The 25,978-nt window shown below is 44.5% G+C and overlaps 1 protein-coding gene across 2 annotated transcripts in view; it reads right to left on the bottom strand.

Annotated features, from left to right (window-relative positions):
• Nucleotides 1-25,978, bottom strand: part of ppp4r1l (protein phosphatase 4, regulatory subunit 1-like) — a 95,217-nt gene that overhangs the window by 16,019 nt on the left and 53,220 nt on the right. For both annotated transcript variants that reach the window (XM_038802958.1, XM_038802959.1), the window contains exons 12-14: nt 22,369-22,631; nt 20,410-20,499; nt 10,829-11,014 (exon numbers count right to left, since the gene is read on the bottom strand). In XM_038802958.1, the coding sequence (XP_038658886.1) occupies nt 10,829-11,014; nt 20,410-20,499; nt 22,369-22,631 (539 nt within the window). The remainder of the gene's footprint in view (nt 1-10,828; nt 11,015-20,409; nt 20,500-22,368; nt 22,632-25,978) is intronic.

Here is a 25,978-nt window from a genome sequence, read left to right as displayed (position 1 = left end):
AAAGTGGATTGGGATTGGAGATTGGGAGTGGAAATAAAAATAGCAGTTAAGGGTTATTGTGTCACTATATTGGTCATCATTGTTTAAGGGGTAATGGGAAGCTATTTTCTTGTGTGATGTTACAATATTGTTACTAATAAAGTTTGTTTTAATATACCATATCCCGGTTTTGCGTTAAATCACTCCTGTAAGCAAGGTATCCTTTCCTCACAGCCTTACAAAATTTAAACAAATTATTGGGGTTTTTGTCCAATGTCCTAGCCACTGTTGGGGTCCGGTCCAGGATCCTAACAAAATAGTTATTATACTCCTTTCACAGGATGTGCATGTCACTGGGTAGCCAGGATTTATTGCCCATCCCTAGTGAGGTTGTCCACTATGCAAAGAAGAATAGGAAAGCAGAATATTACTTAATTGGAGTGACTACACAATACTGCAGTGCAGAGGAACCTGGGTGTCCGTGTACATGCATCACAAAGTGTCAACAAGTAAATATGAAGGCAAACAAATGGTTTGTCTTTATTAAAAGAGGGATTGAATATAAAAGTAGGGAAGTCTTGCTATGGCTATAGAGTGCATTGGTGAGACCACACCTAGAATATTGTTTTGGTCACCTTGCTTGAGGGACACACTTACATTGGAAGCAGTTCAGGGAGGTTTATTCAGCTGATTCCTGGATCAGGAATTTGCTTGATGAGTAAAGGTTGAGCAGGTTGAAGTTGAACTTACTGAAACATGAGGGGGTTTCATAGGGTAGATGCTGAGAGGACATTTCCCCTCATGGAGAAATTTAGAATGGGGGCACCGTTTCAAAATAAGGGGTCTCTCACACAAGACAGAGATGAGAAAGAATTTCTTCTTTCAGTTTCGGGAATTCTCCTACCCAGCATGCAGTGGAGGCTGGGTCATTCAATATATTCAATGCCAAGTTAGACAGATTTTTGATGAACAAGGGAGACAAGGATCATGGGGCCAGGCAAGAAAGTGGAGTTAAGCCCATAATCAGATCAGCAAAGATCTTATTGAATAGCACAGGAGGCTCAATGGGCTAATTGGTCTCCTCCTATTTTTTATGTTAAATTTAAAAACTTGAACTCAAAAGAAAGGAAAATGAAAAAAAGATCAATTGAAAAAGCGATGCAGAAACAAATTCAAATTTCGAAGAGAAAGGGAAGATAGGAAATTTGAACTGAATTCAGAAATGCTTCAATGATATGAACAGGGAAATTTAATGATAGGCGAGATTTAATGTCTTGTTTTGATTTGGCAAGGAATACATGCCTAGTGCCTAAATTCAGTGAGGAAGGAGTTGAAATGAATTTTGTCTCACTGAGACAATTGTTACAAAGTTACAATGGCCAAGAGAAAAATGGACTATTCTATTACAATGTATTTGGTCGGAAAAGCATTGGAGATTTATTCAACCTTTATTCACCAGTCTGCAGACTATGGATAAAAGCGGATGCTGGAATCTGAAACGAAAGGGAAAATGCTGGAAAAGCTTTGACAAAGAGTCATCGGACTCGAAACGTTAGCTCTTTTCTCTCCCTACAGATGCTGCCAGACTTGTTGAGATTTTCCAGCATTTTCCCAGTCTGCAGACTATGATAGGCAAGACTGCTGTGTTTAATGCACATTAGTTACAATACCTATACTTCAGAAGTACTTTGTTGGTTGTAAAGTGCCTTGAAATGTTTGCTTGAGAGGTTGTGAAAGGTACTATGTAAATTAAAGATTTGTTTTTCTTACTAGCACAGCTTTATCTCATTATTAGATCAATATATTTGATCTATTTTTCTTTAAAGAGCCAGCCCTACTCTATTTTGCCTTTTAAAAAATCAATTTACTGGACGCAGCCACTACTGGCAGAGGAAAGCCAAGTATGTATTGTTCATCCCTAAATGCCCTCAAGATGATGGTGATTTTCTTTCTTAAACCATTGCACTTCGTAAAGTGTAGGTACTCCCACAGTGCTGTTAGGGAGGCATTTTCAGGTCTTTGACCCAGTGACAGTAAAGGAATGGTCACATTTCCAGGTGGTAGAGGTTACGAGATTGGAAGGTGCTGTCACCTGCAGTGTATCATGTAGGTGGTACACACTGCAGGCATAGTGCACCAGTGTCACAAGGAGTGAATATGGTGGTGGAAGCTGCTCTGTCCCAGACGGTGTCAAGTTTCTAGAATGTTGTTGGAGTTTCACTCATCCAAACAATTGCGCAGTATTCTAATTTTATTAGGGATCCCTGACATATGATGTCAGTTATTCCCAGTTCATCTCTCGAAATCAGCTCTTTAGTGCTCTAATTTAAAAAAAAGACTTTTCCCATCTAACTGCTGTTACTGCAAAAAACAATTATATCATAACATCCAAATAGTCTTAAAGGAGAAATCACAGAATAGAAAAATTTTAAGGCAAAAAGCTGTGTGCCCATCACACAGTTTAGAATCACAGAATTCCAACAGTGCAGGAGGAGGCCATTTGGCCCATCAAGTCTGCACCAACACTTTGAAAGAGCACCCTACCTGGGCCCACATCCCCACTAAGGGTTTGTGGGAGCGGAATGTGGAAATGATTGAGATGCTTTGAAAAGTGTCCCGTTTCCCCCCCAAGTCAGCAGCAAACCTTACTGCCAACAAGAAAGACTGTAATCTGCACATCAAGTGTCCTGACTGCCGTGTCTTAAAAGAGCAAGTGGAACAAGTGGGGAAAGTTGGTAGTTGCTCGTTACATAACCTGTAGGATCTCAGTCACGCAAGTAAATCTGAAGCAGTGAAGGATCAACCCTTGGTTTAAAATTGATGACTCAACAAGGCGGTTTGATTGTGCCAGGTCACATTTTGCTTGCTTTTCCACATAAACTTACAAAAGGATCCTCTCTGTTTAGCAAGGTCTCTGACCCCTCAGATAACCAATCTACTTCACAAACTGAAATATGCAGTCAAGAATAATGAGAAGGAGAGGGTGGTAGTGAGAAGTAACTGAGGAGGAATCTGGGAGAAGTCTGCTCACTCACCACAACGGAGAAGAGCATCGCGGAGGACCCAGTGTCCAAGAACAGAACGGTGATTGGAGGCGCAGGAAGTGACGGTGACGGAAATGGTGGCGAACAACCCAAGGGACTGAATTGTGAGGTGGAGAGGTTGGCGGCGATACAGGAAACGCTCAAGGGAAACGTGGAGGACCAGGGAAACCGATTGTGCCGCTAGGACCTCCGCATCATGGGCCTGTCAGAGGGCATCGAGGGCAAAAAACCCAGATTACGTGGCTCGGATGCTGGGGAAGCTGGTCAGAATGGGAAGAAGAGAAAACGTCCCCATGCCTCCAGAAATAGACAGGGCCCACAGGTCACTCCGTCCGAGGCCAAAAACAGGGGAGCAACTGCAGGCCATCATTACTAGCTAAACAAGTTCCAAGATAGAGTACACTAGTTATGGCAGGTCACACATGGCAACAGCAGGAATTCCCCCAACAGGATAGGTCACCTGGAACATCAGGGGACTTAATGGCCCAGTGAAATTATCCAGAGTCTTCTCCCATCTGAAAAGCCTGAAGGCTTCTGTAACTTGTAACATCCTTCCGCACTGTCCACAACTCCGACTTTAGTGTCATCTGCAAATTTACTCACCCATCCTTCTACGCCCTCCTCCAGGTCATTGATAAAAATGACAAACAGCAGTGGCCCCAAAACAGATCCTTGTCGTACTAGTAACTGGACTCCAGTCTGAACAGTTCTCATCAACCACTACCCTTTGTCGTCTTCCAGCTAGCCAATTTCTGATCCAAACTGCTGAATCACTCTGAATCCCATGCCTCCGTATTTTCTGCAATAGCCTGCTGTGGAGAACCTTATCAAACGCTTTACGGAAATCCATATACACCACATCAACTGCTTTACCCTCATCCACCTGTTTGGTCACCTTCTCGAAGAACTCAATGAGGTTTGTGAGGCACGACCTACCCTTCACAAAACCATGTTGACTATCTCTAATCAAATTATTCCTTTGCAGATGATTATACATCCTATCTCTTATAAATCTTTCCAAGACTTTTCCCACAACAGAAGTAAGGCTCACTGGCCTATAGTTACCGGGGTTATCTCTACTCCCCTTCTTGTATAAGGGGACAACATTTGCTATCCTCCAGTCTTCTGGCACTATTCCTGTGGACAAAGATGACTTAAAGATCAAAGCCAAAGGCTCAGCAATCTCCTCCCTAGCTTCCCAAAGAATCCTAGAATAAATCCCATCTGACCCAGGGGACTTATCTATTTTAACACTTTCCAGAATCGCTAACACCTCCTCCTTATGAACCTCAAGCCCTTCTAGTCTAGTAACCTGTATCTCAGTATTCTCCTCGACAACATTGTCTTTTTCCAGTGTGAATACTGACAAAAAATATTCATTCAGCATCTCTCCTATCTCCTCAGACTCCATGCACAACCTCCCACTACTGTCCTTGACTGGCCCTACTCTTACCCTAGTCATTCTTTTATTCCTCACATATCTATAGAAAGCTTTAGGGTTATCCTTGATCCTACCTGCCAAAGACTTCTCATGTCCCCTCCTGGCTCTTCTTAGCTCTCTCTTTAGATCCTTCCTAGCTAACTTGTAACTCTCGAGCACCCTAACTGAACCTTCACGTCTCATCTTCACATAAGCCTCCTTCTTCCTCTTGACAAGTGTTTCAATTGCTTTAGTAAACCACGGTTCCCTCGCTCAACCACTTCCTCCCTGCCTGACAGGTACATACTTATCAAGGACACGCAGTAGCTGTTCCTTGAACATGCTCCACATTTCCATTGTGCCCATCCCCTGCAGTTTTCCTCTCCATCCGATGTATCCTAAGTCTTGCCTCATCGCATCATAATTGCCTTTCCCCCAGATATAACTCTTGCCCTGCGGTATATACCTATCCCTTTCCATCACTAAAGTAAACGTAATCGAATTGTGGTCACTATCACCAAAGTGCTCACCTACCTCCAAATCTAACACCTGTCTTGGTTCATTCCTCAGTACCAAATCCAATACGGCCTCGCCTCTCGTTGGCCTATCTACATACTGTGGCAGGAAACGCTCCTGCACGCATTGGACAAAAACGGACCTATCTAAAGTACTCAAACTATAGTGTTTCCAGTCAATATTTGGAAAGTTAAAGTCCCCCATAACAACTACCCTGTTACTTTCGCTCCAGTCCAGAATGATCTTTGCAATCCTTTCCTCTACATCTCTGGATCTTTTCGGAGGCCTATAGAAAACCCCTAACTGGGTGACCTCTCCTTTCCTGTTTCTAACCTCAGCCCATACTGAGTAGTCACGAGTAGGCTTCAATTAAGTTACTGTGAAAAGCCCCTAGTCGCCACATTCCGGCTCATGTTCGGGGAGGCTGTTACAGGAATCGAACCGTGCTGCTGGCCTGCCTTGGTCTGCTTTCAAAGCCAGCGATTTAGCCCAGTGTGCTAAACATCCCCTAAACCGCCTACTATCTCAGTAGACGAGTCCTCATCAAACGTCCTTTCTGCCACCGTAATACTGTCCTTGACTAACAATGCCACCCCTCCCCCTCTTTTACCATCTTCCCTGAGCTTGCTGAAATATCTAAACCCCAGCACCTGCAACAACCATTCCTGTCCCTGTTCTATCCATGTCTCCGAAATGGCCACAACATTGAAGTCTCAGGTACCAACCCATGCCGCAAGTTCACCCACCTTATTCCGGATGCTCCTGGCATTGAAGTAGACACACTTTAAACCACCTTCCTTCCTGCCGGTACACTTCTGCAACTTTGAAACCTTACTCATGACCTCACTACTCTCAACCTCCTGTATACTGGAGCTACAATTCAGGTTCCCAATCCCCTGCTGAACGATTTTATATGTTTCCATGAAATGCCCTTTCATTCTTTTAAACCCCAGTGAGTACAAGCTCAGTCGATTCACTCTTTCTTCATATGTCAGTCCTGCCTGCTCAGAAATGAGTCTGGTGAACCTTTGCTGGACAGCCTCAATAGCAAAAGAATGTCCTTCCTCATATTAAGAGACCAAAACTGCACACAATACTCAAGATGTGGCCTCATCAAGTCCCTGTCTAACTGCAAGGCATCCCAACTCATACACTCAAATCCTCTCGCTATGAAGGCCAGCATGCCATTAGCTTTTCTCACAGCCTGCTGTACCTGCATGCCAACCTTCAGTGACTATTCCACCATGACACCTAGGTCTTGTTACACTTCCCCCTTTCCTAAACTGCCACCATTCAGATAATAATCTGCCTTCCTGTTTTTGCCAAAGTGGGATAACCTCATATTTACCCACATTATAAAGAATTTGCCATTTCAGCCAGCCTGCCCAAGTCACCCTGCAGCCTCTTTGCACACACTGCCACCTAGCTTAGTTTTGTCTGCGAATTTGGAGATATTGCATGCAATTCCTTTGTCCAAATCATTTAATGTATATTGTGAAAGCTGAAGTACCAGCACTGAACCTTGCGGCACCCCACTAGTCACTGCCTGCCACTCTGAAAAGGACAAGTTTATGCTCACTCTGCTTCCTGTCTGCCAACTAGATCTCTATTCACGCCAATAAATTACCCCCAATACCACAAGTTTTAATTTTGCTCACTAATCTCTTGTGTGGGACCTTGTCAAAAGCCTTTGATTTTATCCTTGATAATTGACTCCAGCATTTTCCCACCACCGATGTCAGGCTAACCGGTCTACAATTGCCCGTTTTCTCTCTTCCCTCCTTTTTTAAAAAGTGGGGTTACATTAGCTACCCTCCAATCCATTGGAACTCTTCCAGAGTCTGTAGAATGCTGGAAAATGATCACCATTGCATCCACTATTTCTAGCACAACTTCAAGTCTCTGGGATGCAGAGCATCAGGCCCTGGAGACTTGGCAATGTCCACAATATAATTTCCTGACTAATAAGAATTTCCTTCAGTTCCTCCTTCGCGCTCGACCCTCTTATATTTCTGAAAGGTTATTTGTGTTCAACTGCCTGCCATCTCTTTGTTGCCCATTATGAATTCACCTGATTCTAACTGTAATCAATCTTCTCTCATTGCACAATACCCATTCTAGGGTGGCCTGCTTTCTACTTGGTTCCTCGACATATTGGTTGAGAAAACCATCCCTTATACATTTCAGGAAATTTTCCTCCATCACACTGCTACCAGTTTGATTAGCCCAATCAATATGCAGTTTGAAGTCACCCATAATAACTGCTGCACTCCAACTGCACGCATCTCTAATTTCTAGTTTGATGCCATCCCTAACCTCACTATTGTTTGGTGGTCTGTACACAAATCCCATTAACATCTTTTGCCTTTGGTGTTCCGCAGCTCCACCCATACAGATTCCACATTGTCCAGGATAATGTCCCTCTTACTACTGGGTTAGTCTTTTCTTTAACCAGCAAGCTACACCACCTCCTTTTCCTTTCTTTCTATCTTTCCTGAATATTGAATACCCCTGGATGTTGAGTTCCTTGGTTGCCCTGGAGCCAGGTCTCCATGATCCCAATTATAACATATTTGTTAATGATTGTCAGCGCAATTAAATCATCAACCTTATTATAAATATTCCTTGGATTGGGACACAGAGCCTTCAGGCTTGATTTTTTTTACATTTATTGCCCTTTAAGAATTCTGATGTGATTATGATTTGTCTTTGGTTTCTCTGCCTTCCATTTTTCCCTTTACTGTCTTTTGTTTCTGTCCACAACTTACATCCCGCATTGGTTCCCACCCCCCTGCCATATTAGTTTAAATCCTCCCCAATAGCACTAGCAAACCCTCCCACTGGGGCATTGGTTCCGGTCCTGTCGAGGTGCAGACCATTCGGTCTGTACTGGTTCCACCTCCCCCAGAACCAATTCCAATGTCCCAGGAATTTAATTCCCCCCTCTTGTACTATCAGGCGGGCATTGTCAGGGACAGGCAATTAACAGCGAACATCAGGCTCCTGCTGAACATTATCATAACCCCATCTGGGAAAATAACACCGGAAGTGATCATCTGACTGGATGCAGAAAAGGCATCTCCTTGAGGTACTGGAACGGTTTGGGTTTGGGCCAGGGTTCATCCCATGGGTGAAACTACTGTGCAGTGCTCCCATGGTGAGTGTACGGACGAACACCACCAACTCTAAATACTTCCAGTTGCACAGAGGCACCAGGCAGGGATGCCCTTTACCCCGCTACTGTTCGCCCTGGCAATTCAGCCACTGGCGATCGCTTTCAGGACACCAAAGGGGTGGAGAGGATCCAAAGGGGAGAGAGCATGGAGTCTCATACTATTTTTAAAAAATAAATTTAGAGTACCCAATTTTTTTTCCAATTAAGGGGCAATTTAGCATGGCCAATCCAACCACCCTGCACATCTTTGGGTTGTGGAGGTGAAACCCACGCAAACATAGGGAGAATGTGCAAACTCCACACGGACAGTGACCCAGGGCCGGGATTCGAACCCAGGTACTCGGCGCCATAGACAGCAATGCTAACCACTGTGCCACCGTGATGCCCTATGGAGTCTCACACTATGCGGATGATCTGCTCCGTTACATTTCAATCCCCTGGCCAACATGGAAGGAATAACAAAACTCCTGAAGGAGTTCGGAATCTTCCCGGGTTACAAAACTAACCTGAGTAAGAGCAAAATCTTCCCTGAAAACCCACAGGAGGGAGCAGAGCTGGAGTGACTGCAGTTCAAACTGGCCCAGACCAAATTCTGATACGTGGGGATTCAAATAGTCCATGACTGGACACAAGTCCACACAATGGAACCTGGCAAGTCCGGTGGAGTTATTTAAAAGGGACGCGCAGAGGGGGGAACCAAATGTGACACTTCGGTCTGACCGAGATGTCCACCATGGCCCCCACCTGCAAAAACCACAAGTTCACCTCCACGACAATGGACGCCTCCTTCAAAAGGTGGCGACAGGACAAGGCGGCACTGACGGTTAAAAACAGGCACAGAGAGGGCAGAGTAGCGACCCTGGGGAAGCTTATGGACAAGTTCCAGCTCCTGAGAGGAACAAACTCAAGTCCAAAACTTATTCCGTAAGGAAACAACAGCATTCCCCCAGATACTGGGACGTACACTACTGGACGGGCTACTGACTGCAGGTGATCTAGGGGAGCGGAACTCTGCGACCATGTACGGACGACTGCTGGAGGAGGTACACTCACCCCTGGATGAGACACGGACAAAGTGGGAAGAAGAACTGGGCAAGGAGATGGCCGGGGGGGGGGGGGGGGGGGGGGGGGAAGGAAGACGACTCTGGATCGAAGCACTGCACAAGGCAAACTTCACCTCCACGTGTGCAGGGCTGAGCCTAACGCGGTTAAAGGTGGTGCACAGGGCGCACCTAACCAGGACGAGAATGAGCAGGTTCTCCTCAGAGGTGGAGGACAAATGTGAACTGTGCCGGGGAAGCCTGGCCAACCACACCCACATATTCTGGGCCTGCTCCAGACTGGTTGGGTACTGGACATCTTTCTTCAAAGTTAGGTCCAGGTTTGTGGGGTGAGGGTGTAGCCATGCCCACTGGTGGTGGCCTTCGGGGTATGAGAACAGCCAGAGCTCTTCATGGGGAGAGGGGCGGACACCCTGGCCCTTGCCTCCCTCTCAGTTGGCGATCGGCAGTACCACCCAAGGCTGCAGATTGGCTGTCCGACCTCGCAGAATTTCTCAGGCTAGAAAAAAATAAAGTATGCCAGAGGAAGACTTCTACAAAACGTGAAGGCTGTTCACCAACTTGTTCTAAAATTTGCTCATAACTAGTGCCAGTAAGGCGGGGGTGAAGGGGGAGACGGGACAAGTTACAAAATAAGGAAGAGAAAAAGGGGGAGGGGGGGTGGAGAATAAAAGCATCAAGGGAAAACGCAAGGCATTTGGAAAAGGGAAGAACCGCAAGGGACAAAGGGCAACAAAAGAAAGCTTTCTGGTGTTGGTGTTGTGTTTGTTATCAGTGAAAAATCTTTAATAAAATAAAATCTTTTTTAAAGAGGATAATGAGAAAGTGCAGACCTATTGCACACAGCTGCAGCAGAGAAACTGAATTAACTGGGCCACAGTTTTGTGGTGAGGGATCGGTGGTTTGTTAGAAATTTTACTCAATACAGCAAGATTTCCTCGCAAAATAAAAAGGTGCACATCACATGAATCCAACTTCTTTTGTTAAAGTTGGGGAGAGAAAAAAAAGAGATGCAGTGTGTTGGTCAATGAGGAACTTGTAGTTTCAGACTGGCTCTGGGGAATCTATAGATAGAGCGAAATTAAGATCAGTCAGCATTTGTACCATGCAATAATCTCCACCCAATGATCTGTGGAAGATAGAATAAAGGTTTGACAAAGCACTGCAACATTTGTGGCTTCCTTCTAATAATAATCTTTATTAGTGTCACAAGTAGGCTGACATTAATATGGAAATAATGTTACTGTGAAAATCCCCCAATCGCCACATTCCGGCGCCTGTTCGGGTACACAGGAAAAATTCAGAATGTCCAATTCACCTAACAAGCATGTCTTTCGCGACTTGTGGGAGGAAACTCATGCAGGTACTTCTTTAGAAATCAACTATATTTTAAACCAAACGTTGGCAGTAACTTTATCTTCACTCCTCTGCTGCTATCCTACGGACTCTGGCTTTTCATTTAGAATTTTTAAAGAATCAAATTGGAACAATGTCCACTGCCCCATTATTTCTACACTAGATGAGGGTACACATGTAATAGAGAATGAAAATATGATTCCCCAGTTTTGATATCATGCACCAATAATGCTACCCTAAAGGCAAGTAGTTCATAGCTTTGGGTTCAACTACTCACCTGCACATCAGATGCCAGTGTCTCATAGGTATTCTTTAAGCAATGCCAGTTCTGCCTGCCAAGGGTGAGAGCCACACCTGGGAGACTGTATGCACAGTGCTTTGTAATTTCAGTGTCAACAGTTTGCGCTCGGGAAGGATCTGTCATCGACAGGTACTGGTCCAGCAACGGCTGTGGAATAACATCCTGGAGGGGAAAGAGCAGATGTTGCAAGTTTTTAAAAGAACAACATCTCTGTAAACTGCCTGCTAATTGCAGTTCTGAAGGCAAAAGTGTGACAAAGGATAAACAGTGGTTTAGGCAAACAAAACCACCGTTATAACTCATGAATAAATACCGACCCATTCCTGAAACTTTGGGTTGCTGAGTGTAGATCTAATTTCTGTAATTTTGGGCAGGAGCGGAGCGTGACTCTAATTCTAATTTACTTCTGGTGATGCTGAAAATGGAAATCGCTTATTGTCACAAGTAGGCTTCAAATGAAGTTACTGTGAAAAGCCCCTAGTCGCCACATTCCGGCACCTGTTCGGGGAGGCTGGTACGGGAATTGAACCGTGCTGCTGGCCTGCCTAGGTCTGCTTTCAAAGCCAGTGATTTAGCCCTGTGCTAAACAGCCCCTGCTGGTACAGGGAGGAATATTAGCAAGTTTGTATCACCATCCTTCCTTACAGCATCACAAGATTTTTATTATCCACCTGAACCACTGGAAGTGGCAGAGGAAATATCAGTTTAACATTTCATCTGAGGATGGTTTTTCTGACAAATTAATGTTCATTCACTGTTGTAAAAGCAAAATAGTGTAGATGCTGGAAGGCATCTGTACGAGAGAGAAACCGAGTTAATGTTTCGAGTCCGTGTGACATTAACTTCAGCTCTGAAGTGGAGTCATCGTTCATTCTGCTTCTCCCTCCACAGATGCTGCCAGACCTGCTGTGTTTTTCCAGCATTTTCGGTTTTTATTTAATTCACTGTTGCAGTGTGCATTCTTCCAACTCAGGCAAGAATGCCACCTACTCAGCTAATGTTTGATTGACTGAATCACCATTCAATTTTTGCAACCTCATATTGCTGGACCAGCCACATAAATACTATTGCTACAAGAGTAGGTCAGAGACTGGGAATCTGCAGCAAGTAACTCAATTAATAACTGTCCAACAAGCGATTCGTCATCTAGAATGCACAATACAGGAGTGTGATGGAACACAATCCACTTGCCTAGATGGACACCTCCAAAAGCACTCAAGCAGCTTGACACCATCCAAGACAAAGCAGCCAGCTTGATCTGCCACAGAGGCTTGATAAATTCACTGGACTAATAATTCAGAGGCCCAGATTAACGCTCTGGGGACACAGGTTCAAATCCCACCACGGCAGCTGATGGAATTTAAATTCAATTAATAAAATCTGGAATTGAAAAGCTAGACTCAATAATGGTAACCGTGAAACTATCAATTGTCATAAAAACCCATCTGGTTCATTAATGTCCTTCAGAGAAGGAAATCTGCCATCCTTACCTGATCTGGCCTTCATGGGACTTCAGACCCACAGCAATGTGGTTGTCTCTTAACTGCCCTCAAACCGTTACGAAGTAAAAAAGGAACGAAACCAGACATATCACCGGCATTGACCTAGACCCTGGAAATGACAACAGCACACCCAGCCCCATCAACCCTGCAGAAGTCCCCCTTATAAGAATCTGGGGCCTGCCCCAAAATTGGAAGTGCTGTCCCACGGACTAGTCAAGCAACAGTCCAACATAATCATACTCATGGAATTATACCTTACAGTCACTGTCCCAGATACACCTCCATCACTGGATACATCCTGTCCCATCGACAGACTCACCAGACGTGGCGGCATGGTGGAGAGCCCTGGGAGTCCTCAACATTGACTCCAGACCCAGTGAAGTCTCATGGTTTCACATCAAACACAGTCAAGGCAACGTCCTGCTGATTACCACCTATGCCGCCCTATCCCACCCTCAGCTGATGAATCAGTACTCCTCCATATTGGACACCAATTGGAAGAATCACTAAGGATGGCAAGGGCAGAGTGTTTTCTCGGTGGGGAAATTCAATGGCCACCACTGGGAATGGCTTGTGGCACCTTTGCGGACTGAGTACTAAAGAACAGATGCCAAACTGTTTTAGCAGATGGCGAGGAAACCTACAACAGGGCAAACCTATTTGACCCCATTCTCACCTGTCGCAGATGCCACAAACAGCATGGTAGATGTGACCACCGCACAGTCCATATGGAGACGAAGGGCGCGATCTAACAGAAACTTTTCTAACTGTCATTTGCGGTGGGTTTTGCTGAGAGTTTCCCACCACTATCTAACTACACTTAGTCACTTTTTTGGACCCTGGAGAATTTCTCACCGGTTTAGCTGAACTCAGGAGATCGGGCCACAATTTTTAAAGGGTGACCCCATCTCAAAGTGAGCTCACAGCCTCCACCCACAAGCAATGTCATCCCCCACACATGGGCATTACTCTACAGCCCCCCGCCCCCAAGTGAAGACATCCTGCAATGGGGTCCCTGGAGCACACCTCTTCATCCACGGAAGTGTGGCACTTCCGTCATACCATATGGGACAGATTCAGAACAGATCTCGCAACCCAAACTGGGTATCCATGAGACACTGGAGGGCCATCGGCAGCAGGATTGCACTCCCATAAACCTTTAACCTTGTGGCCCAGCATATCCCCTATTCCATCACCATCAAGACTGTGGATCAACCCAGGTTCAATAAAGAGTGTAGGAGGGCATGCTAGCAGCAGTACCAGCCTACCCAATAATGAGGTTTCCAATCTGGTGAACTCACTTGCCTGCCAAACAGTGGAAGCAGCATCATCCAGTCATCAATGGAATGGACAAATAAACAATCATCTGAAACAGGAAGTTCCTCAATATCCTCTTCCTCAATGATGGAGGAGACCAGCACATCATGTAAAAGACAAGGTCAAAGCATTTGCAACCAACGGCAACATGATGGCACAATGGTTAGCACTACTACCTCACAGCGCCAGGGACCCGGTTCAATTTCTACCTTGGGTGACTGTGTGGAGTTTGCACACTCTCCTCGTGTCAGTGCGGGTTTCCTCCGGATGCTCCAGTTTCCTCCCACAGTCAAAGATATGTAGGTTAGGTGGATTGGCTATGCTAAACTGCCACTTAGTGTCCAAGGGTTAAGTGGGGTTACGGGGATAGTGCGGTGGAGTAGGCAGAGGTAGGGTGCTCTTTCAGAGGGTCCGTGCAGACTCAATGGTCTGAATGGTCTCCTTCTGTTCTGCAGAGTGAACCATCTTTAGCCAAAAGTGCAGAGTGGATGATCAATCGTCGTCTCCTCTCGAGGCTCTTAGCATCACAGATCTAAGTCTTTAATAATAATAATAATCTTTATTGTCACAAGTAGGCTTACATTAACACTGCCATGAAGTTACTGTGAAAAGTCCCCCAGTCACCATATTCCTGTGCCTGTTAGGGTACACGGAGAGAGAATTCAGAATGTCCAAACGACCTAACAGCGCGCCTTTTGGGAATTGTGGGAGGAAACCGGAGCACCCAGAGGAAACCCACGCACACACGGGGAGAACGTGCAGACTCCACACAGACAGTGACCCAAGCCAGGAATCGAACCTGGGACCCTGGAGCTGTAAAGCAACAGTGTTACCCACTGTGCTACCATGAAAGCCAAACAGAAAATGCTGGAAAATCTCAGCAGGTCTGTCGGCATATGTTGGGAGAGAAAAGAGTAATGTTTCCAGTCCAGATGACCCTTTGTCAAAGCTAAAAGACTTAGAAAGCGGGAAATATTTATATTGTGGGGTGAGAGAATGAAAGATGAGTCATAGCCTCAGAAACCAAGGGGAAAGAGTGCTATTGGCAGTCTCCAGCAAGAACAAAAGGAGTGAAAGGCCAAACAGCAGAGAAACTAACATCAGAGGGTTAACTGTGACAGCTGTAGATGTGGGGGGAGGGGAAGGGGAAGCAAAGGGCAGAAAAGATAAGGAATGGGGGGATAAGATAGTGGGGGTTATATATGTAAAGAAAGAATAGAAAGAAAGAAATGGTGAAAAACTGTTAAAATTAAATGGGATGAAAACAAAGACGTTGAGGTGGGGGGAGACCTAATCATCTGACGCTGTTGAATTTGATGTCAAGACCGGAAAGCTGTAGCATGCCTAACCAGAAGATGAGATGTTGTTCCTCCAGTTTGCATTGAGCTTCACTGGAACATTGCAGCAGGCCAAGGACAGACATGTGGGCATAGGAGCAAGGTCTTGTTAAAACAATGGCAAGCAACGGGAAGGTCAGGGTCCTGAATGCGCACAGACCAAAGGTGCTCAGCAAAGCGATCACCCAGTCTGCGTTTGGTTTCTCCAATATAGAGACCAGCACATTGGGAACAGCGAATGGAATAGACCAAACTGACAGAGGTGAAAGCTGCTTAACCTGGAATGAGTGTTTTGGGCCTGGGATGTTAAGCGTGGAAAGGTAAAGGTGTTACACCGTCTGCGCTAGCATGGGAAGATACCGTGGGTGATGGGAGTGATGTTGGGTATGGTGGAGGAGTGGACCAGATTATCTCAGAGGGAACGGTCTCTGCGGAATGCTGACAGAGGGAGCGAAGACAAGATGTGTTTGGTGGTGGCATCACACTGGAATTGGCAAAAATGGCAGAGGATTATGCTTTGCATATGGAGGCTGGTGGGGTGAAATATGAGAACGAGGGGGACCCCATCCTTGTTCTGGAAGGGAGGGGAGGGTAGTGGCACGGGAGATAGATTGCACACTGTTGAGGGCCCTGTCAACAACTGTAGGTGGGAAATCACAGTTGAGGAAGAAGGACCACATTTTTGAAGCACCATTTTGGAAAGTGGCATCATCGGAACAAATGTGACGGAGGCAAAGGAAGTGAGAGAAAGGGATGGAGTCCTTACAGGGTGTAGGGTGCAAAGAGCTGTAGCCCAGATAGCAGTGGTCAGTGGGCTTGTAGTTGATATCAGTAGATAGTCTATTGCCGGAAATGGAGACAGAAAGATCAAGGAAGGGAAGGGAAGTGTGCGAGATGGACCAGGTGAAAGTGATGGAGGGGTGGAAACTGGAAGCGAAGTTGATTAATTTTTACAGGTCCGGAAGAGAGCATGAAACGGCACCAAAATAGTCATCAATGTACCGGTGGGGCAGCATGGTTGCGCAGTGGTTAGCACCGGTGCCTCACAGCGCTGATTCGATCCTGGCTCTGGGTCACTGGCCGTGTGGAGTTTGCACATTCTCCCCGTGTTTGCATGGGTTTCGGCCCCACAACCCAAAGATGTGCAGGGTAGGTGGATTAGCCACGCTAAAATTGCCCCGTAATTGGAAAAAATGAATTGGGTAACCCAAATTTAAAAAACAAAAATCGATGTACTGGTAAAGGAGTTGTGGAAGGGGACCCAGGTAGGCCTGGAACAAGGAATATTCCACATACCCCATAAAAAGGCAAGCCTAGCTAGGACCCATGAGGGTACCCATTGCTACACCTTTGATTTTGAGAAAATGGGATAAGTTAAAAAGGAGAAGTTGTTGAGAGATAGAACTTAATTTTTTCTGCGCCCCCCCCCCCCCCCCCCCCCCATTCCAACCCCTCTCCTTCCGAACTTTCCGCTCTTCACTTCGTCAGATCCAACCCCGACTCGTTCTCTCAACAACTTTTCCTTTTGCATCCGCTGCTCCCAATGTGGTCTCCCCTATATCGGAGAGACCAAATGCAGACCGGGTGATCACTTTGCTGAGCACCTTCGGTCTGTGCGCATTCAGGACCCTGATCTTCCCATTGCTTGCCACTTTCACACAAGACCATGCTCCCATGCCCATAAGTCTGTCCTTGGCCAGCTGCAATGTTCAGTGAAGCTCAACGCAAACTGGAGGAACAGCATCGCATCTTCCGGTTAGGCATGATACAGCCTTTCGGTCTCAACATCGAATTCAACAAACTTCAGATGATTAGCTCTAACCTATCTTGACCGCTTTGTTTTCATCCTATTTCATTTTAAATGTCTTTAACCATTTATTTCTTTCCTGTCTTTCTTTATATATATTTCCCCCCTATCTTATCCCCCCTTTTCCTACCTTTTCTCCCCTTGGCTTCCCCTTCCCCTCCCCCCAAATCTACATCTATCATTGTTTACCCTCTGATGTTAGTTTCTCTGTTGTTTGGCCTTTCACACCTTCTGTTCTCTCTGGGGACTGCACTCTATCCCCTTGGTTCTGTCACAATTAGCACTCTATTCCCTTGGTTTCTGTGGCTATGACTCATCTTTCATTCTCTCACTGCACAGTATAAAAATACTTCCCACTTTCTAAGTCTTTTAGCTTTGACAAAGGGTCATCTGGACTCGAAACGTGAGCTCTTTTCTCTCCCTACAGATGCTGCCAGACCTGCTGAGATTTTCCAGCATTTTCTCTTTGGTTTCAGATTCCAGCATCCCCAGTAATTTGCTTTTAGTCTTGAGCCAATTTGATTCACGCCACGTGATATCAAGATATGGCTGGAGGTGCTGGATACTGTAAAGGCCATGAGCCCCGACAACATTCTGGAAGTAGTACTAAAGAGTGGGCTCCAGAACCCTAACCATGTCCCTAACCAAGTGTTCTAGTACAGCTGTGGCACTGGCATCTACCTGGCAATGTGGAAATTTGCCTGGCATGTTCTGTCCACATAAAGCAGGGCAAATCCAAACCAATTATCAATCCATCATTCTACTCTCGATTATCAACAAAGTGATGGAAAGTGTAGTCGACAGTGCTATTAGGCAGCATTTACAGAGCAATAACCTACTCACTGATACACTGTTTGGGTGCCACCAGGGCCACTCAAATCCTAGCCTTGAGGTGAGGGACGGTTCTTCACATCAAGGCAGCATTTGACCGAGGAACCCGTACAAAACTAAAGTCAATAGGAACGAGGGAAAAACTTTCCATTGATTAATGTCTACCCAAGTACAAAGGAAGATGGTGGGGGTTATTGGAGGTTAATCATCTCAATTCCAGGACATCATACCATGCGGTAGTGTTCTGGACCCCAACTATCTTCAGCTGTTTCCTCAATGACCTTCCCTTCAGCATTAAATCAGAAGTTGGAATGTTAGTTGATGATTATTCAACGTTCAGCACCATTTACAACTTTTCAGATACAGAAGCAGTCTGCGTCCCTGTGCAGCAATATTTGGACAACATTCAGACTTCGCTGATAAATGCCAAGTAACATGCTACACAAGTGCCAGGCAACAACCATTACTAACGAGAAAGTTTAACCATCTTCCTATGACATTCAATGGCATTAATATCACTGAATTCCCTACCATCAATAGCCTGCTAGTTATCCGACTGCCCAGAAATTGAACTAGATATGAACATGCAAAATAGGAGCAAGAGTAGGCCATTTGACCCCATGAGCCTGCTCCACCATTCAATAAGATCATGGCTGATCGGTTTGTGTTGAGTTCCACATCTACACCCAATAACCTTCGATTTGCTTACCTGACAAGGATCTATCTACCGCCACCATAAAAACATTCAATGGCCCCGCTTCCCCTACCTTCTGAGGCAAAGCATTCAATCTCACAAAAGTCTTTTTAAAAACAAGTCTCCTCAACTCTGTCCTATGAGGGAGACTCTTCATTTTAAAATTGTACCCCCTAGTACTGGATTCACGGACTTCCGTTCCACGTCCATCTTTTCAAAACCGTTCACTATCTTATATACTTCAATCAAGTCACCCCCCCCCCCCCCCCTCCCCCTCCCCCCCCCTCCATTCTTCTAAATTCCAATGGAAATAAATCCAAGATCAACCACATTGTGACTACAAGAGCAGGGTAGAGCTGGGACTTCTGTGCAGAGTAACTCACCTCCCAATTCCCCAGACTTTGCACCATCCCCAAGGTAAAAGTCAAGAGTGTGAAGGAATATTCTCTACATGCCTGGATGAATGCAGCTCCACAATTACGCAAGAAGTTCAACATGTCCAGGATAAAGCAACCTGCTTGATTGGTACCCCAACCATAGTCTTAAAAACACTCACTCCTTCCAGCAGGATGCACAGTGGCTGCAGTGCGTACAATCTACTAAGATGCACTAAAGCAACCCCCAAAAGGACCTTTGGCAGCACCTTCCGACCTCTATGGACAAAGCAGGCAGGCATAAGGCAAGCTCCCTTCCAAGCCACACATAATCCTGACTTGCAAACATATCTCTGTTGCTGGGTCAAAATCCTGAAACACCCTCAGTAACAGCTCTGCTGGTGCACCTACACGTTCAGGACTGCAGTGTTTCAAGGCAGTTGATTATCTCCTTCCCAAGGACAGTTGGGGATGGGCAATAAATGCTGGCCTAGCCAGCGGTACTTCGAGACCATGAATAAATATATTTTTTTGAATCAATCATAGTAAAGAAGCACATTTATTTTCCTGCATTTAGCTCTCGAGTTTGATGAAGGAGAGCAAGAAATGCAGGTTCATAATGATTCTGCAATGCAGAAATGTTTTATTCTGTTACATCACTGCATGTTATGGAGACAGTTAACACTTGCACTGTTATAACAGTCATGTGTTATGAGTTCCATACATTCTGGTTCTGAATGTACTGCCTCCACCTTACAAACAGCAGTGGGAACATACAATGGGTGGTTCTGTGATACAGCAGGCAATCAGTCCTCACAACTCCAATTTTCTAAGGATGTTGCCTGCGAATGCCTTTTTGCAGAATCATCCCCACTGTCTCCTATACTTCATACCATACTAAAATGTTTTACATAATATTTCTTTTTTAAAAACTGCTTTTTGATGACTGCAGAGAGACTGGAGTGTCGTAGATGAGCAGTCACTCACTTTCCGCTGCAAATGGAGTCAACTAAACTCAATAAAGACACCGCCTCTTTAAAATAATATTTTCCTCACAGAATTCCATGTTCCTCCAATTGAGGACTCATTTGTCCTGTATTTCCTTTTCCTCCCACTACCAGCAGAGAACTTTTTGACATCCAATCCCCAGCTCTAGATTTACATTTCTAAACCCCTTGGCTTGGTGCCAATTTTTATCTGGTCCTGCTTGAGTGAAGAATCGCTGGACATTCTATTACATTACAGACACTATATAAATGCAAGTTGCTGTTCTATGGTAAAAGTGGTGGTGAAAGAGAGAGCAGAGAGAAAAGGGTTTAGATGCAAAAAGTTTCCATTACTGCATGACAGCTCTGCAATTATTTCCCAATTTATTTCCAGATGGGAAACAACTAAAATGTTAAATGAAAGTGATCAAGCAGACCACAGGCATATTTACTCTACAGCATCCCAATTCTGAACTCAGTGAGCAATCATCTATCTCAATGCTTTTACCTTCAATCATGTGATGTGGGGCAGGAGAGTGAGAAATGGGATGATGATTATTTTCTGGCCCATCAGTTAAATGGGGGACGGTGGGGTGGAGGCAAGGTAAGATTCCACAGTTAGACATTTTGGGATCTTTAACAATGCATCAGAAGAATCAACAGCTTCACTCAGCACAAGTGCTGAAAAAAACATTTCTCCAATACCAACCTGCAATTTTGCCTGATCGTCACCAAAAAAACAGTCATCATGTCCCAGTTCGATTGACCCACTATCACAGTCTAGCTGATGTCTCAGATTCTAAAAGTGGAAGAACAGATAGTGTGTGTGAAATACAAGCACATACAATGTGAAATCATACAGGGGCATGTACTGCTCCCAATAAATCTACAGGTATAGAAAAGAGATACATAGGGGCAAAGTAAGTGCAGAGGCTGTTCAGACATTAAGGGCACTTCCTGAAAATGCACATCTCTCACCACTGTTGATATCTTAACTGCCATCCCCGGAGGAGAACAGCATGTCTAAAAGAACATGTGGTCAGAGAGAGCATTAAATCTGGTATTAAGACAGATAACTCTTCCTAGTGACTTGTTTTCAAAGAAGCCCCACGATCCAGTGATACATTCACCAGTGGGATTCAAGAAAAGGGTTTGGCAGCAGGATAAACCATGTATTTGCCAACATTACTCTGGTCTTTAGGGAGTCTCTACATGCCAAGAGATTACATTCCTATTATTATTTCATGTTTAATGCAGGCCACGTTAGAGAATGAAGTCAAGATTAAATGTGCAAAGTTCATTACTCACTGGATTTTATATTCTTTATGAGACATGTTAAATGGTTTTGTGCCTCCTTGATAGGTTTGGAGGCAAATGGGTAAATGATTGGAGTGAAAAAAAGGGAGAGATTGCAGTCAACCCCATCAGATGCCCCAAAAGATGAGAAGCTTTTCATTCTCGTTACCAAAACGTATCACTTTGCACCCTCTGCATTAAATTTAGTCTGCCGCTTGTATGCCCATTCTATCAGCCTGTCTACACCTTCGAGGCAGCCCACTGTTCTGTAACAATTTTGCTTAAACATCAAATGCCTGCAAATACCCCACCACAATTGATCTTCCATGCTCCCTCCAATACAAATGCTCAACATTCTATTTTTAATTAAGGCCTTCATGGCTTTTCTTCCACTTTGCCCACAGCAATATACATGGGATTGATCTTTAGTTCTTAGAGATTCCTTAAAGTTGGATGCGGAAAATATATTTCCCCTTGTGGGAGAGACTAGAACTAAGGGGCATCGTTTAAAATTAAGGGGTCTCTCATTTAAGACAGCGATGAGAAAAAAATATTTCTCTCAAGAGGGTTGTAAATCTTTGGAACTCTCTTCCTCGGGGAGCAGTGGAGGTTGGGTCATTGAATAATTTTAAGGCAGAGGTAGATAGATTTTTGACTAACAAGGGAGTCAAAGGTTACCAGGGCTAGGCGTGAATGTGGAGTCGAGACCACAATCAGATCAGCCATGATCATATTAAACAGTGGAGCAGGCTCAAGGGGCTGAATGACTTAGTCCTGTTTCCAATTTGTACATTTGTATGCAAGCTTAAAGAGTCAGCAATCCACATGCTATTTTAGGGTTGGCTGATCTCTCAGGTCAGTAGAGTACAATTCATGCAGATCAGCAGTGAAAGTCCACTGATGCTCCACTGACATCAGGGAAGTTGCATAGGGAACTAGATTATCTTTCAAAGACCCTTTCAATAGAAACAGTTCAAGTGCAATTATATAAATGCAGCACAAAGTGTTTAAAAACAGCTAATTTTATGCGGATACTCTTTTAATATCAGAAGATATTTACTGAGAGACACTGGTTCTGTGAAAGATCCAAAATTGCAGTTTCTTTCCCCAATAAGGGGCAATTTAGTGTGACCAATCCGCCTACCCCTCCACATCTATTTGGGCTGTGGGGGCGAGACCCACGCAGACACGGGGAAAAAGTGCAAACTCACAAGGACAGTAACCCGGGGCCAGGATCAAACTGGGTCCTCGGTGTCACGAGGCAGCAGTGCTAACCACTGCACCATGTTGCTCTAGGATTGCAGATTTAGGGCCCCCAAATTACACTTGTGTATATATGAAATGACATAAAATCTAAACGACATTAACTTACCATATTCTGGTCATTTTCATTGGATTCCAAGCACTGAACTGAGTGCCCTGTTGTTGCCGCTGCAATCTCAACTGCTGGGTCCAAGCCCAGTGGCAAATCAGTGTTAATGCATCCAGAATGTGTAGATACAGGTAGCATTGGGCTAGATGGCAAAGGCTCTGCCTGGATTTCTTCGGTATTTTCAGCATCAGATAATGGTTCTTCTTCAGCTACAGAATCCAGTCGGGCAGCTCGAAGTGCAGCAGTAATCACTTGCACTTGCGCTGTGGAAGAAACCAAACATGACCGTTAGAGACAAAGTTTCTAGTTTCCTCTCCAGTGGCTGTGCAGTCCGTGCTGTGTAGGACAGCTTGGTCTCACGCCAGATTACAGGATTACTATGGAGAATAGACAGTAGTCAAACAACAACATTTATGGGAAAGCTAGACGTGCACAAAGGAGAAAATAATAGAAGGATATCATTTTGTTTTGTATGGCTGAGGAAGCACCTATAACTCAAATGTTGAGGTTAACAATCTATTCAACAGCTTCAAATGATGCAATGGGAATGCTTGTGATGCTACCAGGAATGGGTCTCCCAGTCCAAATGTTCAGTACATGGGAAATGGATGACCACAGTCGCATGTTCCATTTGTGGAGAAAGGAAATAATGATGAGGCCAGAGGGCCAGATGGAGTAAATAGAGTGGGAAGAGATTCCTATCGAGATTAAATCATGGAATAACTGCTGTTAGGTTATAAAAAATATATTTTAAAAATTTAAATTTGGAAATAAGACAAATTAAACTGAACATTTCAACAGAATAACAAATAAATACAAGGAATGGTGTACTTACTGCCTACAGTTCCAGTTTATCAATAACTTGTTATCCACATATTCCATACATATTAATAAGTGCAAATAATCTGGTAATGGGAAAGGAAGAAAAATGGGAATTCCTTGCTAAAATTGATTTCAGAAGATTGATGATGAAACCAACCTTCTTTTGAAGGATCACAAAACACTCATCACAGTGCAGTTGTGTTACACAGGCAAAGATACAAGATCCCATAATAAGTAATTAAATACCAATTAATGTATTTTCAGTGGTGTTTATTGAGGTAGGGATGTTGGCTAAGGAATCGAGACCAACCTTCACTGAAAACTGTGTTGAACATGTGTCTAATTGCAAGCTTTGTTTAACATTTCAACTGAAGGACTGCATGTCCAACATTGCAGAATCTCCTCAGTACTGATGGGAGTGTCTGGATTAGATGCTCAAACTGTAGTGGATTTGAACCCAAAGCTTTATGACTCCGCACAGCTGATGTGGATGGCGAGGCAGGACTTTTTACAACTCCCACAGGCTCTTTTTGGCTTGCCTGGAGTAAAGATTGCATTAGGGCAAAGCTAATTCAAGACTGCTGTCAGGAAGCACTTCACACAAAAGAGTAGCGGAAATCTGAATTTCTCTCTCAAAAAAAACTGTTGAGACTCAGTCAATTGAACATTTCAAAGCTGAGATTAATACATTTTTTTGGTGAGGGATAATGGAGTACACATACAGATCAGCCATATCTAATTAAATGTCAATAACAAACTGGAGGGACTGAATGGCCTTGTTTTTCATGTCTTCCAAGAAGCAGAACTTACATGGCTAAAGAACACCCAGGGCTTTTACAATGGAGTGGACTATGCTGATTGGTACATGAGTCTTCCTCAGTAAAAAATGTACGTTGCAAACCTAATAATATGCTTTTGACTCTTTAACATGGAGGAGAGTAGTTACCTGCCCTCACCTATTTTTGGAGACCAATTCTAAAGTCTCCAGAGTTGGCCTGGTTATAGGGAGTGGAATGAGTCAGGTATTCTCACAACCAAGCTTCATGACATCAGCTGTTCTCCTGAGTCAGGTAATCCACTCGAATTGAAAACTGTTACGCAAAGTGGCATGTTCCAAACAGCTAAGTAAAGCAGGATTACACAGTCATGTCACAATGGCCCCATGGCCAGGTTTGAGTTGAGTTCCGAGGTCAGCAAGGATGCCAGCGAGTCATCAGTTGAACGGTTTCCCCAGTCCCCACTTGTTGCAATAAACATCTAAATTGGGAGCCCTAGCCCAAGTAGATAAATGTCATCAAGAAAAAAACAAAAAGCTTCACAGGTTGCCAGACACGGGAGAAAGTATCCTCATAGGACAAGCTCTTCATTCCAGGGATCATTCTTGTGAATCTACTCTGGATCCTTTTCAAGGCCAGCACACCCTCCCTTAGCTATGGGGCCCAAAACTGCTCACAATACTCCAAATGGGTTCTGACCAGAGCCTTATATAGCCTCAGAAGTAAATCCCTGGTCTTGTACTCTAACCTTCTCGACACGAATGCTAACATTGCATTTGCCTTCCTAACTGCCGACTGAACCTCAGGTTAACCTCAGAGAATCGTAAACAATGACTCCCAAGTTCCTTTGTGTTTCTGCTTTCCGAAGTATTTCCCCATTTAGAAAATAGTCTATGCCTCCATTTCTCCTTCCAAAGTGCATAACCTCACACTTTTCAACATTGTATTCTATCTGCCACTTCTTTGCCCACTCTCCTAGCCTGTCCAAGTTCTTCTGAAGCCTGCCTGCTTCCTCAATACCACCTGTCCCTCTACAGATTTTTGTATTGTCTGCAAACGTAGCAACAGTGCCTTCAGTTCTTTCTTCCACATCATTAATGTATATTGTGAAAAGTTGTGGTGCCAGCACCGACACCGAAGGCACATCACTAGTCACCGGCTGCCATCCTGAAAAAGACCCCTTTATTCCCACTCTCTGCCTTTTGTCAGTCAGCCAATCCTCTATCCATGCTAGGATCTTACCCTTAACACCATGGACTCTAACTTATTTAACAGTCCCCTATCCGGCACCTTGTCAAAGGCCTTCTGGAAATCTAAATAAATCACGCCCACTGGTTCTCCTTTGTTTAACCTCCTTGTTACTTCTTCAAAGAACTCTTAACAGATTTGTCAGACATGACCTCCCCTTGACGAAGCCGTGCTGACTCAGTCCTATTTTACCATGCACTTGCAAGTACTTTGCGATCTCATCTTTAATAACAAAGTCTAAAATCTTACCAAAGACCAAAGTCAGGTTAACCGGCCTATAATTTCCCACCCTCTGCCTCCCCCCCTTCTTCAACAGCGGTGTTACATTAGCCACTTTCCAATCCTCCCTGCTTCCAGTGATGCCTGAAAGATCACCACCAATGCCTCCACAATCTCCTCAGCTATCTCTTTTAGAACCCTGGGTGTAGTCAATCTGGTCCAGGTGATTTATCCACCTTCAGACCTTTCAGTTTCCCTGTTCCATTTCAACGTTACATTTCATATGAACCAATTTTGTATGGGGCTAGGTAGGGTGAAGAACCTTTTCTTGAAAAATTCCATGGGCGGGTACAGAGAGACTGGCAAAACAAGTCAATGTGGACAAACAGAATGAAAATAAAGAGAGCAGTTTCTGTCAGTATGCAGATATGTACATGCTGTTCATCATTACAACAATGAGGTTAAAAAAGCCCCAGAACTGTTTCCTAATCTGTACCCAACAGCTGATAACACGTGACAAACTCCAGCAGAACATTAAGCAAACA

Source organism: Scyliorhinus canicula, chromosome 7, assembly GCF_902713615.1.
Source record: "Scyliorhinus canicula chromosome 7, sScyCan1.1, whole genome shotgun sequence".
Classification (NCBI taxonomy): domain Eukaryota; kingdom Metazoa; phylum Chordata; class Chondrichthyes; order Carcharhiniformes; family Scyliorhinidae; genus Scyliorhinus; species Scyliorhinus canicula.
Note: the sequence above shows the minus strand (reverse complement) of the source record. Positions and strands in the feature narration are given on the sequence as shown.